The 19,494-nt window shown below is 43.2% G+C and overlaps 1 protein-coding gene across 4 annotated transcripts in view; it reads right to left on the bottom strand.

Annotated features, from left to right (window-relative positions):
• Window positions 1–405: 405 nt before the first annotated feature.
• Window positions 406–19,494, bottom strand: part of LOC124010592 (glycogen synthase kinase-3 beta-like) — a 40,807-nt gene continuing 21,718 nt past the window's right edge. Inside the window, exons 4-11 of one of the 4 annotated variants that reach the window (XM_046323234.1) lie at window positions 11,532–11,642; window positions 10,220–10,350; window positions 9,743–9,849; window positions 9,506–9,603; window positions 8,128–8,235; window positions 4,498–4,705; window positions 3,531–3,629; window positions 406–3,083 (exon numbers count right to left, since the gene is read on the bottom strand). In XM_046323234.1, coding sequence (XP_046179190.1) covers window positions 3,028–3,083; window positions 3,531–3,629; window positions 4,498–4,705; window positions 8,128–8,235; window positions 9,506–9,603; window positions 9,743–9,849; window positions 10,220–10,350; window positions 11,532–11,642 — 918 coding nt within the window. In that variant the 3' untranslated portion in view covers window positions 406–3,027. The remainder of the gene's footprint in view (window positions 3,084–3,530; window positions 3,630–4,497; window positions 4,706–8,127; window positions 8,236–9,505; window positions 9,604–9,742; window positions 9,850–10,219; window positions 10,351–11,531; window positions 11,643–19,494) is intronic. The other 3 variants (XM_046323237.1, XM_046323235.1, XM_046323238.1) reach the window with 3 other exon arrangements.

The following is a 19,494-nucleotide window of genomic DNA, read 5'->3' as shown; positions in this document are numbered from 1 at the left end:
TCTCGTTGTCTCTGATTGGGAACCGTATTTAGGGAGCCATAGTTTCGCTTTGTATTTCGTGGGTGATTGTTCCTGTCTTTGTGTAGTGTTCACCAGATAGGCTGTAATAGGTTTCTCGTTCCGTTTGTTGTTTTTGTATTTAGTTATTTCATGTATCGTCACTTTTCATTCATTAAAGATGAATGCAAACACGCTGCATTTCGGTCCGACTCCCTTCAACAGACGAACGCCGTTACACAGGGTTGTGCTCAGTAGGGAACATACTGTAGCAAATGTTTTGCAACGGAATAACAAATACGTGTGTTCTTATACAAGCGCAAGTAACTCAGTTTCAATGTTTTCTCTGTTCTAAACACAACCCAGGTAGGATATGAGAACATAACAAAAGACATGACACAGTTTGTTCATTTCCAGGCTAACCTACGGTTTATTTAATGCAAATTACAGTACCAGGTAACTATTTCTCTGAACCAAGTCACATAGAGACAGAAATATTTACAGGGAGAGGGGACATTAAGCATACCTTCACAGAACAAAAGGTTTATATTCAAAATGAAATCAAAATTTCAGTCACAGAGGCATTCAAGTAGAAGTAATGTTCGTTTTTTTTCTGTAAAGTCTTAATTTCTGAATATAACCCAGTCCTTCATTCTCTTTTATATATATATATATTTTTTTAAACATTGTGTTTTGTACATATTATCCTTAAAGACAAGAAGTGGTCACATTGTTTGTTTTACAGGCCAAATGATTGGATAGCAACACATTTACGGATGCAAGCATACAAATATATGCTTTAAAAAATGGAATAAAAAACATGAAGGATTGGTGCTATATGACATCTCTCCCAGAGTGCTGTTGAGAATGTGGACACAAATCCTACAGACAAATTGTTTATTGCCATAGTTGAGAAAGTAATACTGAATACGATAAGACCCCCCCCCAAAAACCATGTGGGGTTGTACGTCCATCGCTCATAAAACCATAAAAACACATTTTAAAACCCACCCCGAACCTTCCTGGAAAGAGAATGTATTTTTAAAGTGTCTGAGAAAATCAATGCTACAACTCCCCCAACCCACCACCACCACCAAAGGGGATCCCAAAGTCAAAGACACATAGCCAATCGTACAAAAAGAAACAGTGACGAGGTGATGTGATGAGTGTGGTCTGTGTGACGCCTGGCTTTGCAGTGAATTGTGGAACATGAAAGATCAGAGAGGTGGAAAGGGGAAGTCAACAGCACTCCACGAAGGAATAGGGTGAATCTGCCCTGTATGGTGGTCTCGAGTCAGTTGTGTTTTCCCACTATGGTTAGGATTTCGGGAGGCCAAGCTGATCCTAGATCTGTGCGTAAGGGCAATTTTACAACAGAGCCTCCAGATAGGACCATAGAGGGAGGAGACCTGGGGAAGAGAGGAGCGAACGAGTGGAAGCAAAGGCACTCCAACCTATAGATACACTATACATTACTGGTTATCCTTACAATGATTAAGCTGGTACCTACTGTACAGTCGAGATTGAACTAAATGGCTGGAGGAGAAAAACAAAGCTGATCTACAGTTTGACTATACAATAACTTTTAACCTGAATGTTTTTTTCTTTTGTATTCTTCTTTATATCATTCATTTTTGTTTTTGCTCGTTAACAGTTCTTGGGTCTGCCTATTTACATACCATACATACCACAGGAAGACACGCACACGTAAGCCAGTTTGGTGAGGAGCATCTACTTACATAAATACATACACATTTGTGTGTACTTTTTGTATAGGTCTTCAAAGTGTTGAGGGATGGGATGGAAGGACTTTCAGTTGTAAAAGAAGAGCAGGAAAGGGTGAAGTCAGAATGAGGAAGGACTTCCAACAGTGGTTTAAAATGACATGGGGCTGCGTCTGAAATGACACCCTATTCCCTACTACTTTTGCCCAGCGCTATGTGAACTGTGGTCAAAAGCAGTGCACTAAATTATAGGGAACATTCGGACACAGATGGTAACAAAGAAAGATTGTGCTGAATTTCATCACAATCAACAGCATATGCCCTCATCCAAGCATCCTTCATAGCCAGTCCCCAAAACCCACCCCAACAAGAAACGGAACAATAACAGGCTTTACTAGTCATAATGTCTATCTGACAACAGCAGGAAAAGTAAAACAGAGGTTGTGGTCTTCATTGAAATCACATGAAAGACCAGCGGAATCTCTTGCTCTCAGGTCTGTTCTGGCAAAGTTGTCGGTACGGCATTATCTTTAGGGGGGGAAAACGGGGGAAAACTCATTTCTGCACCGTTTCTGGCAGCTAAAACGGGGACGAACCCAAAAAACATGCGGAGGTGCGAGACAACTGTTGCCTTACGAGCAGAATCACAAAATGATGCTGCATACAGTAGCAGAATTGTGATTTCTGAAGCGGGAGAGAGAGAGTAGCTGACACAATTCTACAATATATCAACTGTGTATGTGTACATTAAACACAGACAGATAGAGGTCAACCAATAAAAGTCACAATGTCATCAAATGTATATGTATGAATGGGTGGGATGGGGTTGACAGGGGCCCCAAGGGGCCACAGTCTGAACATAAGGCTGTTGCAGGAGGCATGTAGAGGCCTCCCCTACACGGAGAGAGTGGGTGACTATACCAAGCGTAAGAAAAAAGGAAGATTGTCTATGGAAACAAACACGTCAAAGTACTTTTGTATACCTATTTAGCTATACATTAGCTCTACACTAATCACACCCGCACTCAGTCCCCTCCTCTTCAAAGCACAGAAAGATGAAGAGCAGCTCTGAGAACATATCACGGTTGTCCTTTTTGTACAAATAAATAATCAAACATTAAAACGATGGGAGAGGGTGGAGGTGGTAGGGGAATAACGAAGTTCCGATTCGGTTTTCATTGCGTTCATCTTCATCGGGCGTCAGTTTTCTTGCTTTGCTTCATTAGTTGGTTGGTGTGCAGCCATGCCTCTGTTGTTGTCCAGGAGCTGGGACATGGGCAGCGGGCAGACGGGTCAGGAAGAGGTCTCAGGTGGAGGCGGCGGCAGCGTTGGTGGTATGGCCACGGTCTCCGCTGTTGGCATCTGGAAATGGAAGCAGTACGTTACACTACTCGTCTTTAATGAGGAGAGCTCTGGGCCACTATTCACAAAGCGTCTCAGAGTAACAGAGATGATCTGGGATCAGGTCCACCCTTTCCATATCATGTTATTCATTATTTTCTAAAGGGGAAATCTGGTCCAAAATCAGCACTCTAGACGCTATACTCTGGGACGCATTGTGAACACGGCCCTGGTTAGTACTGAGAAGAGACTAGCCAGGAGTACTGAGAGCTGAGGGTGAGGACAGAGGGGGAGAGAGAGAGGTTCCCAATCTTCCACTGACCCCTAACCCCTGCCACAAGAACCCTAGTTTACACCTATCCCTCCCTGTCAGATATACAAACGTGTCTAGGGGTTGATTTATGAATGGCAATAGTGGGAGAGGCAGGGTGAGAAAGCAAAAGACAGGGAGGTGGAGGGTGTGCTGACCTGAGGGTGCGGAGGTGTTGGTAGGGGTGAAGGCCCCGGGCTGATTCCGGGCGTGGGCGGGGATGAGGATGGAGGCTAGGGAGGGGTTACTGGACAACTCTGGAAGCAGAGAGGAAGAAACATCATGTCAGACACAATCACCTATAGACAGAGAGCACATCTTAGATATACAACTACAGACCCGACTATCACCACCATCCTACCGGAGTCACAGCATGCATTGATGACCACATTGTAATCAATCACCATCCTCAAATTCAGTAAGTCACATTCTGTGTCTATGAACAAAATTTGCATACTCCCCAAAGTTTACACTTGCCCACTCCCCATCATGGATTTAAAAGATTTGGATTGGTGTAAATAGTGACTAGAGGGCATTTCCAACAATGTCACATCCACAACAAGATGTGTGAAAGTGCACACTTTGTGAGAAGGGTGTAGAGTCAGGATACAACCACATCTACCAGTTACAACCACAGAGCCAACTACCCAAATAGTTACCCATAGACACACATTCTACCATTTGGCCTACAACCACAGGCCCAACTTTCACATTCACCTTAATAGCATATTTAGCCTTTATTTTAGCAGGGCCATTGAGACCAAGCTCTCTTTTATAAGGGAGCTCTGCATTACAAAGCAGCAAGGAATAGTGACACAATTACATCAATCATAGTCACAGCATTAATTCGCTGTGATCAAATTTCAATCTTAATCACAATTATCTAATGGAGTAATAGTCACATTCCCCATTATTAACCACCACGCTAATCAGTAGTCAGATTTGGCATGTATAGAAATACAATTACTAGAACAGACATTCCTATTCAAGTCAAAGTTCTGTGATGAGTAGACTGGCATCCATATTTAGTGGTCCCATGAGTGTTCCAGTCAAATTTGCAGTCGTCTGAAGGGCTTTGTCCATTCTAGTAATTCTGTAGGAGATACAGAGCTGCTCCCGCCATACCCTGTGTGGAGAAGTTGAAGAGCAGGGGCTTCTCGCGCCCGTTGGGCAGCTTGAGGTTGGGGTCCCGGAGCTCGTCGAAAAAGGTGTGTGCACAGGCCTCCAGGGGCGTGAAGCGCGCTGTGGGCGTGTACTCCAGCAGCCGCGAGCAGAGAGCGATGGCCTCAGGGGGCGTGCGCGGCCGGAACACCTGAGAGCCAATCACACAAGGCTGAAACCGGTCAATGACACAGGTTAGAGGTGACACGTCAGCTAAAGCTCCTGGGTGAAGATTACCCTAGGTACAGATCTAGGATCAGCTTCCCCCAATCCTAACCTTAAGCATTAGTGGGGAATATGCAAGACTGACCAAAGATCAGCATCCAGAGACAACTTCACCCTACACCTGCTAAACCAATGACAGCTAAATATTATACAGTGCCTGTGCAAAATCCCAATTCATTTTTTTATTTTAATCTAAGGCTGCAAAATGTGAAAACTGTGCAAGTGTGAAGACTTTCACTAGGCACTGTATATACACACACACACGACAGGTGGAATGACAGGGTTTTAAAATCTTGCTCCACTTTACAAAGCCTTACATATACACCATATATATATATATATAGTTCTTACATCTGTTGTTTTTTTGCCTATGAATGTTTTCTGAAGCATTTATAGACTTAAAGGGTTTATAACGGCTTCATTAAACCTTTGAAGTGGCTGTTTAAAGTGGGACCTAAAATGTATTGTAGATGCACTTTTGTTTAGACACCAACAGGCCAGAGGACAGTGCAGTACTACACCACCAGAGGGAGTGTAAACATATCTTGTAAGTCGCTCTGGATAAGAGCGTCTGCTAAATGACTTAAATGTAAATGTAAATGTTAAAGGTGCTACATCAATCCCGATCTCTGCATTGGTTGTGCAGCATTTAAAGTGATACGGCCGCTGCAGAAGTCAGGGCATTCATACTTATTGCGCTTCACAGAGCAGCCCAAAGCTGTTTTGAAGGAAGAAGTGAGTTTGTGTTTATACAGGACCTCCCGCCCTCACCTACCGTCAACCAATCATGTCAATGCGGAGCCATACGGAGCCCTCCGCATTGTTACAGAATTTGAGAGGCGCAAAGAGATGCGGTACGGAGCTCAACTTGGCCACACCACCCATAAGGCACCTCCGACCACATTTTCAGATCAAGCATAAATTGTCTCTTGGAGACGAGAGAGCTAGTGTAAAACCGTGGGACAAATATTGCAGTCCCAATTACCTCCCTACCTGTATCCCTTCCCCTTGGCCCCAACATGCTGACCAAACCACACGCGGAAGTTGATTTTGTTCACCCACACCAGAAGTGATCAGGACACGCAGGTTGAAATATCAAACCAAACTCTGAACCAATTAAAGATAGGCTGCCTAGTAGTTAGAGCGTTGGACTAGTAACCGAATGGTTGCAAGATCAAATCCCCGAGCTGACAAAGTAAAAATCTGTTGTTCTGCCCCCGAACAAGGCAGTTAACCCACTGTTCCTAGGCAGTCATTGAAAATAAGAATTTGTTCTTAACTGACTTGCCTAGTTAAATAAAGTAAAAATAAAAAATATTAATTTGGGGACAGGTCAAAAAGCATTAAATATGTATGGCAATTTAGCTAGCAAGTTTGCTATTGCTAGCTATTTTGTCCTGGTATATAAACATTGGGTTGTCATTTTACCTGAAATGCACAAGGTCCTCTACTCCGACAATTAACCTTTTTGGGATAGGGGGCAGCATTTTCACTTTTGGATGAATAGCGTGCCCAGAGTGAACTGCCTCCTACTCTGTCCCAGATGCTAATATATGCATAGTATTATTAGTATTGGATAGAAAACACTCTGAAGTTTCTAAAACGGTTTGAATCATGTCTGTGAGTATAACATAACTTATTTAGCAGGCAAAACCCAGAGGATAAACCATTCAGAATCTTTTTTTTTTAGGTCACTCTTTTCAATGCGTTTTCATTGGGAATCCATATTTTTAAGGGACCTTCTTGCAGTTCCTATCGCTTCCAGTGGATGTCAACAGTCTTTAGAAATTGGCTGAGGTTATTCCTTTGTGTAATGAAGAAGTATGGCCATCTTAAACGAGGGTCACTTGAAGTGTACTGTTAGATAGAGGCACGTGACCAGAAAGCATGCTTCAGTTTGATTTCTTCCTGTATTGAACACAGATCAACCGGTCTTCAATTGTATAGATTATTTACTTTAAAAAAATACCTAAAGTTGTATTACAAAAGTAGTTAGATGTTTTGCCAAGTTTACAGGTAACTTGAGATATTTTGTAGTCACGTTGAGCAAGTTGGAACCGGTGTTTTTCTGGATCAAACACGCCAAATAAATTGACATTTTGGATGTATATTGATGGAATTAATCGAACAAAAAGACCATTTGTGATATTGATGGGAACATATTGGCGTGCCAACAAAAGAAACTCGTCAAAGGTAAGGCATGAATTATATTTTTATTTCTGCGTTTTGTGTCACGCCTGCAGGGTTGAAATATGGTTTCTCTCTTTGTTTACGGAGGTGCTAACCTCAGATAATAGCATTGTTTGCTTTCGCCGAATAGCATTTTTGAAATCTGACATGTTGGCTGGATTCACAAGTGTAGCTTTAATTTGCCATCTTGCATGTGTGATTTAATGAAAGTTTGATTTTTATAGGTGCTCTGCATTTTCCCTGGCTCTTGGCCAGTTGGGATGCTATAGCGTCCCAAATATCCCAGAGAGGTTAATGTGTGAAAGTTACATATTTCTAAAAACTATTTTAGAATTTTCAGTGGAATGTTGTCGAGGGGTACTGCTAGCAGAATGCCTGCGCTAGAAAGGTTAATCCACAGATAAAACGGTAAACCGAATACCTTTCGTCATCTCTCCTCCTTCCTTCAGGCTTCTATGATGGTTGGCAAACAACTTCACAGCACTGCTACAACCGACCGGAGTGTGGACCTAAGTTCATCTTTCAATCACCCACGTGGGTATATGCTCCTAAAAACTAATGAGGAGATGAGCGAGGTCGGACTTGCAGAGAGTTGAGCTTCACAAATAGAACCAATTTCTATTTTAGCGCCTAGCCATGAAGACGCTCGCTGACGGGAACGAGCAGTGTGGGTGCAATGATTGAATAACCTGCACGTGTACATTTATTTTGCGACGCGAGAGGTGTGATCAGCATGTAACCCTTCGATGTGTGCTGTTTTGTAAAGGTGGAACACTTATCCAACCCCTCAGATGTGGAAACACTCAAGGGTTAGAGCCTACGGGGAGAATAGTCAGCGAATTTGGACCAGCTGTCACTTTTGTCACCAATGTGGTGAGGTACATAGTGAGTCCTGCACCCACTGAGCACATGCTGTTCAACCTGTAGATTCTAAAATGAGCTCTGTGTGAGTGTGTGTACACTGCTGTTCCTCTGCTTGCCCCATGGGGCTGGTGACCGTGTGTAAGTGTTTAACATGCTTATCTCAAGAACACTGGAGTTCACTGATGCATGAGTGAGATTTGAAGACAGGGGGAGAATCCGAACTTCTCTTAAGTTATATTTTCACTCAGCGACAGAGAAAGAGACACTCAGATGTAGGCGACAGATTTTAAAATAGTAAAAAAACGGTTCCTGTACCTGTTGACTCACCTTAGTCCATGGGTGTGCCTTGATCTGAGGGAACTTAAACTCAGTGTAGTTGGGATTCATCTCTCTGATCTGCTCCCGAGTGGGAGTGCCGAGAACCTGGGAAGACACGGAGACAGAGGAACTGTTTTCCCATCGATATGTGCATTTGAAGTATCAGGTGTGTACTTAGTACTTGTATGTCAAAACGGAAGTTAAACACTCATTACATTAGTTACATTACCACCAGGGTTGTTCTCAATTCAGAATTTGGGAATCGACTCCCATTCAACTCATCAGCTGAAATTCTAATTGGACTGGCCACACCCCACAGGATGTAGAATTTGAGTGGCAGGAAATATAATTTAACTCAAAGAAATTCCACTCAGTCATAGAACATGGGAGATTCATTGAATCTGACAGGTCACACAGACACCAAAGAATACATTGGTTCTCTGGAAACAATCTTTTAACTCTTTTAACCTTAGTGCTTAGAATAGCCAATTATATTTCCACAACCCATTTCATTTGTTTGGCTTCTTTTTGAAGGCTCTAGGGTCAACTTGAGGGATAAACTAACGCATTCTGGGAAATGTAGTACTTAACAAATGTAAGTGATTAATGACAATAACTTAGAATCGTCACATACAGGTTTTGTTTTACTTGATCATTCATTTTAAGAGTGTCCTGAAAATACATTCTCATCAATATATTATGTGCGTCAGATAAAATATATATATTTTTATGTACACTGAACAAAAATATAAAATGTAACATGCAAAAATGTCAAAGGATTTTAGTGAGTAGCAGTTCATATAAGGAAATAAGTCATTTTAAATAAATAAATTAGGTCCTAATCTATGAATGTCACATGACTGGGAATACAGATATGCATCTGTTGGTTACAGATACCTTAAAAGAAAAGGTAGGGACGTGGATCAGAAAACCAGTTAGTATCTGATGTGACCACCATTTAACTTATGCACACATCTCATGCACACATCTCCTTCGCATAGTTGGCTGTTGATTGTGGCCTGTGGAATGTTGTCCTACTCTTCTACAATGGCTCTGCAAAGTTGCTGGATATTTGCGGGAACTGGAAAGAGCTGTCGTACAGGTTGATCCAGAGCATCCCAAACATGCTCAATAGGTGACATGTCTGGGGTGAGTATGCAGACCATGGAAGACTTGGGACATTTTCAGCATCCAGGAATTGTGTACAGATCCCTGCGACACGGGGCCATGCTTTATGCTGAAACATGAGGTGATGGAGGCGGATGAATGGCACGACAATTGCCTCAGGATCTCATCACGGTATCTCTGTGCATTCTTTTGGTTGACGGTCCGGGTTACCGTCCGTCTGTTGACATTTGAAAGCAGTTGTTTTTACCTTGATGATCTCCACTAGCTGATCCACCCCACTGTCGCCGGGAAAAATGGGTTGCCCTAGCAACAGTTCTGCTAGAACGCAGCCAGCGGACCATACATCTGCAGAGGATGGAGAAATACTGTGAGGACTCACACACAGACTCGCACACCCACTAGTAGTGGGAGTGTACATATGCTGGATGTATAGTTGGTGTAACGTGTAGGTAGTCAGCACAAGGTGTTAGTAGTAGAAGCGTACCTATGCTGGAGGTGTAGTCAGTGGCCCCAAAGATGAGCTCGGGGGCTCTGTAGTACCGTGAGCAGATGTAGGACACATTGGGCTCACCACGGACCAGCTGCTTCGCACTGCCAAAGATAACCAAGGATGAAGGAAGGAAGGAAGGATGGTGGTTAAGGATGGTCAAAAGGAGAATTTGAGACTTGAAACTGCTCTTTCTTTTATGTATACCAGTTAGCAGTTTGCTCAATTCCTCTCAAAGGAAAAAAGGATGGAGGAAGCAAGGTAACGAAGCTAGTAACATTCTCAGACATATCTTCAGACCCTAACCTCATTAAAAAAAAAAAAAATCTTACTAGAACTCGGGCCCAGACCACAGCAAATTGCTGATGTGTAAGCCTGAGGGGCTTTGTCCATTCTAGGAATTATATTTCTATGAGCTGGGCTAGGTTGGGTTTATGTTCCTCCATCAATATGGCTTTCAATGTTCCAGCCCACCTGCCAAAGTCACAGAGCTTGAGCACGGCTGTCTCCGGGTCCAACAGCAGGTTCTGGGGCTTGATGTCCCGATGGCAGATCCCAAAGGAATGGATGTAGGCCAAGCTCCGGAAAAGCTGGTACATGTACATCTGCAGAGAAAGATGTGGACACACACACAACTTTGTACATGCTCTAAGCTAGCTACACATAATGACATGAGTGGTAGGCCTATAGAGTAGAGGCAATTCCTGCTCCCTCATATTCAATGGGCTAAAAATAACAGCGTGCCCGTGTCCAAATCCCCCAGAAGCCTCAGCCAACAGTCCCTGGCTCTGACTCCAGTCCAGCCCTTTGTTTATGCCACTACTTCCACTTCCTTAAGTGGCAAGTTAGAAAGGCAGAGATGGCGGGGGCGCTATAATAAGGCCGCTGACGCCATCTCAACTGGCCGCTACACAATGACGCAGGACAGCATGGTGAGGAGGACGGGAGGGAAATGCCCAAAGGAGTCTGTCTGCCTTCCCAGACACACAACCATCCAATCACCATTCATTGTGCAAGACTCTACAGTACCGGGCAAACATTTCTATTTGTACCCCTTTTTCTACCCAATTTCGTGATAACCAATTGGCAGTTACAGTCTTGTCCAATCGCTGCCTCTCCCGACTCCGTACGGGAGTTGCAAAGGTCCAGAGCCATGCGTCCTACGAAACACGACCCCGCCAAGCCGCACTGCTTCTTGACACACTGCTCGCTTAACCCGGGAAGCCAGCCGCACCAATGTGTCGGAGGAAACACCATACAGCTGGTGACCGTAGTCAGCATGCACGAAATCGGTCCGCCACAATGAACAGCGGCGCGATGGGACAAGGACATCCCGGCTGGCCAACACACTGGGCCAATTGTGCGCTGCGTCATGGGTCATAGCCTTGGATCGAACCCGGGTCTGTAGTGACGCCTCTAGCTCTGCGATGCAGTGCCTTAAACCGCTGCGCCAGTCGGGAGGCCCTGTACCGAGCAAACTAAATCAAAAACAGCTCAAGTATTTGACATTTGTATTTGACCCAGGTCTACCACATATTGCATCTAAAGCAGTGTTTCTCAGTCCCCTAACAGTACACATTTTTATTAAAAGGCCTGAACAAGATCATCGGATTCAACTTGCCAAATAATCATCAAGCCCTCAATGAGTTGATTCGGGTGTTTTTGTCTGGGGCTACAACAAACATGTGTGCTGTTGGGTGCGCAACCAGAGTTCAGAAACACTGATCTAAAAAGAAACATAGAGAGTAGTATCTTGATGACGCGATAAGACTTGAGGGGGTCTTACCTTCACATAGACCATGGGGAGGGTCTGCTTGGCTCGGCTGTAGTGTCGAGCCACTCTGTACACAGTCTCAGGAACGTAGTCCAGAACCAGGTTGAGATACACCTCGTCCTTCTGTAACACACGCGCAGAGACATTTAGAGTATGGGTCAGACTTGGGACAGTTGGCTGAGGAGGTTAGAAGAATGTATGAATTCCTTTGGAGTGATCACAACGTAACATGGTTCTTGCTCATTAGGCACCAAACGGAAGAAAACGGACTGAAATGTTGAGGGGCTACCAATAAGAAAGGCTACTTGTCATTTCGTGTGCCTAATGAACACAACCCAGGTCTCGCTGGATGACTAAGCAGGCCAGACAGACAGTGAGAGAGAAAAAAAATGAAGAAAAACAGTTACTGTATGATCTGGCAGAGACACGTAAGCTAGACTTAACATCAAGGGAGTCAGATGGTTGTTTTTTTGGCAGGGCAACAGAGGAACAGATGACTGTTCTAGTTAGGGCAATGGGATATCACACTTTTTCTACGAATCCGTTCCCGCAGATGTCTTCAATGAACCACCATTCTACGTATGGGACCACCCATACGTAGAATGTATGCACACATGACTGTAAGTCGCTTTGGATAAAAGCGTCTGCTAAATGGCATATATTATTATTATTATTATTATTATTATTATATTATTACTAAAAGATTAAGAATGATCACATATACACTGAGTGTACAAAACATTAAGAACAGCGTCCTAATATTGAGTTGCATGCCCTCCACCCAGCCCTCCCGTTTGCCCTCAGAACAGCCTCAATTCGTTGAGGCATGGACTCTACAAGGTGTCGAAAGCGTTCGACCGGTATGCTGGCCCATGTCGACTCCAATGCTTCCCACAGTCGTGGCAAGTTGGCCGGATGTCCTTTGAGTGTTGGACCATTCTTTATACACACAGGAAACTGTTGAGCATGAAAAACCCAGCAGTGTTGCAGTTCTTGACACAAACCAGTGCGCCTGGCACCTACTACCATACCCTGTTCAAATCCCCCATTTGTTTTTCCCATCCACCCTCTGAATGGTCCATTTCTCAATTGTCTCAAGGACTAAAAATCCTTATTTAACCGGTCTCCTCCCCTTCATCTACACTGATTGACGTGGATTTAACAGGTGACATCATTAAGGGACCATAGCTTTCACCTGGTCAGTCTTTGTCATGGAAAAAACAGGTGTTCTAAATGTTTTGTGTATATGTTTTAACTGTATATCATCTGTTCCTACCACACAGGAAATGTAAAAGGCCAAGTCATGCTGAGATGTGTTTGATCCCTGTGCCTTAAGTCTTCTCAAGACCCACACAGTCACAGTCGCACACACACACTTCCTGATAGAGCCATGCTCTAAAATAAGCCCCCACACAAAGGATGACTCACTCTCCTGCCTTTCTCACTAGGCAACAGCAGCCCTTAAATTACACCTCTGATTGGCTCATCGGCTCACACAAAAGGCAGATGATTGGATCCTTCCCTTGTTCCCTCCTGACCATGTAAATAACTGATTGGTTTGACAGCAACAGGTAGTGACTGCTTAGTGCTCTGCCCCAAGTAACAGTGTGTGTGTGTCCGTCTATTTTATGCATTTGCCAGTATTCGCAAAATGAACTGAGAAAAACATAGATTATCTGTAAATCATGTGGTAGGCTATGATGTTGGACTGGAAAAATATGGCACAAATGTCATGGCAATTTGTGATTTTTTTTTAGATGGGGTATGTTGTTTATGTGCCAATTTGTGCCATGGCTGCATGTGTCTAAATGAGATGTTGTTTTCCAGAGTCTCACTACAAGCCTTGTATATGCTTATAAATGACACAAAGCTGTGCTTCACCAATCAAGAGGAAAGGAAAATCTGTTTGAAACAGACCACTTAGGACCCTGATTAACCATAAGATGGTGGGAATTAAACAGTAAACAAGTAGTAATTTTGTGTATTTTCCGGAACGGTACAGTTAAGCAATAACGCCCGAGGAGGTGTGGTATAAGGGTTGTTCTTAGGCACAACGCAACATGGAGCCCTTAGCATGGTATATTGGCAATATACCACTAACTACTGAGGTGCCTATTTGCTATTATGAACTGGTCACCAATGTAATTAGAGCAGTAAAATGACATGAAATAGCACAGATTTCAGCCAACCACCCAGTTAAAAGAATTATACCAATCTGTTGCATGCCCTAATGAGCACCACCCTCTCTATGGAACGACAGTGACTCCCCTTCCACAGCAGACAGTCTCATGTGTCTATGAAGTCTCAGTCAGAGGAGGGGAAAGGGCAAGCAGGGACGCAGATCAGTGTACAGACCTCCAGACACTAGGTCCTGGTGTTCGGTCTGGCTGGGGCTAAAGTGGCTTCCTCTCCTAGTCCCCATCCAAAATAATACCCTAATAACTGTATAAATGTTTTCTCCCATCACAAGAGGCGAGGAGATTAAGCTCCTTGAGAAGCACCCGTGGTCAGCCAGAGAGACGTAATACCATCACTGGGCAAGGCAGGGCAGAATAGGAGCCGGCTCTTTTAAGGTAGAGCAGCAGCCTTTAGTCTGGTCACATAGCAGGCTCCGTTTCCCTCTGGCCCGTATCCAGAGGCCAGACACCCAGTGTCAGCATGCCCACCACACTGTGCCAGGCTGCAGGATCACATCACATTAAACACACACTACAGGTCATAGTGGCAGACTGACTGTATCACTTTATCTATGCAAATAGACCTTCACTGCACCATAGGCCACAATGTCAGTCTGTCTAGCTAATTGATGGGTCGAGATTTTAAAATGTGTATTTTTCCATATATTGACATCCTATTTTAATCCAATCAAATATTCACTGAGCTTGTCTGATGCTTTAAGCACACTGTTTGATTAAATAATTACGACACACACGACTAGAGGAAGTCCGACCAGCAATTGATTTGATTGTGCCGGGCCAGGCCAGGCTCAGACTTGCTGCGCTCTGTAAAAAAAAAGAAGGAAAAAACAGCAGTAACTGTCTCTCTCCTCCCTGCTATAGTGACCACCACTGAATATCAAAGTGTTTATCGTACTGTCCGTGTTGTTGAAGCTGCAATATAATTACAGCCATTTCTGACCAAAATCTCTCATTTGTTTAGGAAAAACATTCCCTATACCCTTGCTCTCTTTACGTGACACATGTATGTATTGCATGCACTTGAACAAAGATCTATTGGCATGGGACTAGTATTACTAGAAAACGTTAGTTATAACTCCAGAATGTCCACAGGACTTTTTTGGGCGGGATTCGATTTTTTCAAAACTGCCCCCTGTAATTTTTATTTTTTATAAATATATTGAAAGTTATGACTGGAGGTTTTTATTCTAGGAATTAAGATATATTTCAATATGTCCAGGTGATAGGGCCACACAGACTGGTTCCCATGTTTTTAAACCATACCAAACTTTGAATAGGATATTTTAGCGATCTGCAGTACAGCCTAAATGGAATTGTTACTCTCCTGCCATGTAAAAATGACTAACATGGCAGATTTGGATGGGACTAAAATTACAGATGTGGTGTTGTGTGATCGTGCACATAATTACATTACCCGACCTCCCCCAGTAAAACTAATCCCGTCTGAATAGGGCACAATGGGGCCTGACTTATATCATAATCACATCAATACATTGGTCATAAACTCTGAACACCATAATAGCAAAACGGATGCAGAGGACACCCCAAACCAAGCACTCCATTCTGCCACCTCAGGTTCTTTTGGCCCTCCCACTCTGCTCTTCGCAGTCCTGGCACCCCAACGGTGGAACCAGCTTCCCCCTGAAGCATGGACAGCAGAGTCCGTGCCCATCTTCCAAAAACATCCGAAACCCTAACTTTTCAAACAGTATCTTAAATAATCCCCCCCGCCCCCCCAAAAAAAAAAAAAATTATACACTTAACCAGCACTTGACCCCCCCCAACCCCCTTCCAGCTCTTACTCTACTGATAGCTACGTTGAGGGAAAATGTACTTTCTATTCCTGTGATGTGGTTGTCCCACCTAGATTTCTTAAGATGAATGCACTAACTATAAGTCGCTCTGGATAAGAGTGTCTGCTAAATTACTCAAATGTAAATTACATGACAAATAAACTCGAAACAGGGGAATGTTTACTGGTTGCTGAGGAGGTAAAGGGCAATTCAGATGTGTGGAATAAATGTGACTAGTTGTGGATAACACTGGAGATCAAGAAAAATAAGGTAAGGAGCAAGCGCTGCATGTATATTATGTGTGCCAAACAGATGCTGTGTAGAATACAATATAATTTTCCTGACCGTTTGGAACAATGTAAACAGTAAATAATGTCTCTTGTAGCGTTTTTTTTGTTAGGCCTTTATTACAGCAAAGACTAAAAACAGTCACATTCATTCATGAATGCAATTTCCAAAATGGAACGTTTTATTTATTGTTTAAGCTAATTATTCAAGGCTTGCTCGATTTAAATTTGACTAAACTGCTCGACTACAATTCAAATCATGAATGACTCGTATGCTGTGTGATGACATGAACAATGAATGACTGATTGATAGATACAGTAGACTATAAAAGTATTTAAATACAGGCCTAATTAAGTTACGGTATTAAGACTAAACATGAGGCGCTTTCAGGCCTACAGCTCAGTAGGTTATACAAGGCTGCTATACTAAGCCTTCCAATGATAATGACATTACTTATGATCTTAATAATAACAACAATAAGGAGATCAAGAAAAAGGAGCATTGTAAATAGTTGACCATTTGGAACAGTGTAAACACTAAATGAATGATAAATAATGTCAGAGAGGATGTTCTAACAAAAGAAAAGTGTAAAGCCTTTATTATAGCAAAGCAAAGATTAAAAATCAGCCGAATTTGTGAAATTGTTTACTTGACATGTTGCGTGAGCACGGAATAAGTAGGCTATTAAACACTCAAACAGGTAACAAAAGCAGAACATGTCTTATTTCTGCAGATATATTGATGATTTATAAAGCCAGGCACATTTAACAGTTAAGCTATTGATTATAGACCTAATTAAGTTGGGATTTCCTCTCTCCTCACCTTTCTTAGACAATAAGACAAGGGCTGTTTTCACATCTCATTCTGCTGCTGCCTCAAACGCATTGTTCTCAACACCACTATGCTGGTTAACTTTGCTATTATGCACAGTTTGGACACCTACTTAAGGGCTTTTTTTTCTACATTGTAGAATATAGTGAAGACAACAAAACTATGAAATAACATATGGAATAATGTAGTATCCCACAAAAAAGTGTTAAACTCAAAATATATTTTATATTTGAGATTCTTCAAAGTAGCCACCCTTTGCCTTGATGAGAGCTTTACATACTCTTGCCATTCTCTCAACCAGCTTCATGAGGTAGTCTCGTGGAATGCTGTGCCTTAAGTTATTTTGTGGAATTTCTTTCCGTCTTAATGCATTTGAGCAAATCAGTTGTGTTGTGACAAGGTAGGGGTTGTATACAGAAAATAGCCCTATTTGGTAAAAGACCAAGTCCATATTATAGCAAGAACAGCTCAAATAAGCAAAAATAAAATGACAGTGCATCATTTCTTTTTGTACTTGAAGAAACTTTGAAAGTTTCTTCAAGAACAGTTGCAAAAACCATTGAGTGCTATGATGAAACTGGCTCTCATGAGAACTGCCACAGCAAAGGAAGACAAAGTTACCTCTGCAGAAGAAGTTCAGCCTCAAATATCAGCAATTAACTGGACCTCAGTTTGAAGCATTTATTTGGGCTGCAGAGTTCAAGTAACAGACATCGCAACATCACCTGTTCAGAGGAGACGTGAATCAGGCCTTCATGTTCAAATTGCTGCAAAGAAACCACGACTGAAGGATGGTGAATAAGAAGAGACTTGCTTGGGCCAAGAAACATGAGCAATAGACATAAGACCAGTGGAAATCTGTCCTTTGGTCTAATGAGTAAAATTTGAGAATTTCGACTGCCGTGTCTTTGTGAGACACAGAGTAGGTGAATGGATGATCTCTGCATGTGTGATTCTCATCGTGAAGCATGGACGTGGTGGTGTGATGGTGCTTTGCTGGTGACACGGTCTTATTTATTTAGAATTCAAAGCACACTTAACCAGCATGGCTCCAAGAGCATTATGCAGCAATACGCCATCCCATCTGCTTTGCTCTTTATGGGACTATCATTTGTTTTCAGGAGGACAATGACCTAAAACACACCTCCAGGCTATGTCAGGGTTATTTGACCAAGGAGGAGAGTGATGGAGTGCTGCATCAGATGACCTGGCCTCTACAAATCACCCAACCTCAACCCAATTGAGATGCTTTGGGATGAGTTGGACCACAGAGTGAAGCAACCAACAAGTGCTCAGCATGTGAGAACTCCTTCAAGACAGTTGAAAAAGCATAAAAATAAAAATGGATTGGTCACATACACATGGTTAACAGATGTTAATGTGAGCGTAGCGAAATGCTTGTGCTTCTAGTTCCGACAGTACAGTAACACCCTAACAAGTAATCTAACAATTTCACAACTACCTAATACACACAAATGTAAAGGGATGGAATAACAATATGTACATAGAATTATACGGATGAGCGATGGCCGAGCGGCATTGGCAAGATGCAATAGATGGTATAAAATTTAAAAAATAAAGGTGAGATATGGAAACATTTTTTAAAGTGACTATTGATCCATTTATTAAAGTGGCTAACGATTTGAGTCTGTATGTAGGCAGCAACCGCTCTGTGTTAGTGATGGCTGTTCAACAGTCTGATGGCCTTGAAATAAGAAGCTGTTTCCAGTCTCTCGGTCCCAGCTTTGATGCCCCTGTACTGACCTCGCATTCTGGATGGGAGCGGGGTGAACAGGTAGTGGGGTGAACAGACAGTGGCTCGGGTGGTTGTTGTCCTTGATGATATTGTTGGTCTTCCTGTGACACCGGGTGCTATAGTTTGCCCCCGGTGATGCGTTGTGCAGACCGCACCACCCTCTGGAGAGCCTTACGGTTGAGGGCGGTGAAGTTTCTGTACCAGGCGGTGACAGAGCCCGACAGGTTGCTTTCAATTGTGCATCTGTAAAAGTTTGAGGGTTTTAGGTGATAAGCCAAATTTCTTCAGCCTCCTGAGGATGAAGAGGCGCTGTTGCGCCTTCTTCACCACACTATCTGTGTGGGTGGACCATTTCAGTTTGTCGACAGGGGAAAGAGCCTCAGATCCACAAAGTCCCTTCCACCAGGTGGCTGATGAGATATGTTGGCATGACTGCCATATTGCATCTCCATCCCAAAGCCCTTGCTTGGAAGTGTACTTCTCCAGACTGCCAAGAACCTTGTCCTCATCTAGGCCAAGGTGGTGAGACATGGTAGTGATGACCCCATATGCCTTGTTGATCTCTGCACCAGACAGGACGCTCTTGCCAGCATACTTGGGGTCCAACATGTACGGTGCGGTGTGTATGGGCTTCAGGCAGAAGTCTTCGCGCTTCTTGATGTATTTCAGAACTACAGCTTTCCTCTGCTTGGAGCAACAGTGAAGTGGGAAGGGCAGTACGGATTTCTTCTCTTACATTTGCAAGCAGAGTCTGAACATCAGACAGGAGGGCATCGTCTCCCTCAATCCAAGCAATGGCTACTGCCATGGCTACTGCCATAGGTTTCAGGAGTTTTAGGCTGCTTTACCACTCTCTCCCAAATGACATCATCCAGGAGGATCCTCTTGATGGGGCTGTCCATATCGGCAGACTGAAATATGGCCATTTCTTGGAGAGGCTCCTTCCCCTCCAGGAGACTGTGAAACATGACAAGACCACCCCAGCGGGTGTTGCTGGGCAGCTTCAATGTGGTGCTCTTATTCTTCTCACTTTGCTTGGTGAGGTAGATTGTTGTTTTAACTTGATGACCCTTCATAAACCATTTCCTTGGCTCTCTTGTGGAGTGTAT

Source organism: Oncorhynchus gorbuscha, linkage group LG23 (genome assembly GCF_021184085.1).
Source record: "Oncorhynchus gorbuscha isolate QuinsamMale2020 ecotype Even-year linkage group LG23, OgorEven_v1.0, whole genome shotgun sequence".
NCBI lineage: Eukaryota > Metazoa > Chordata > Actinopteri > Salmoniformes > Salmonidae > Oncorhynchus > Oncorhynchus gorbuscha.
Note: the sequence above shows the minus strand (reverse complement) of the source record. Positions and strands in the feature narration are given on the sequence as shown.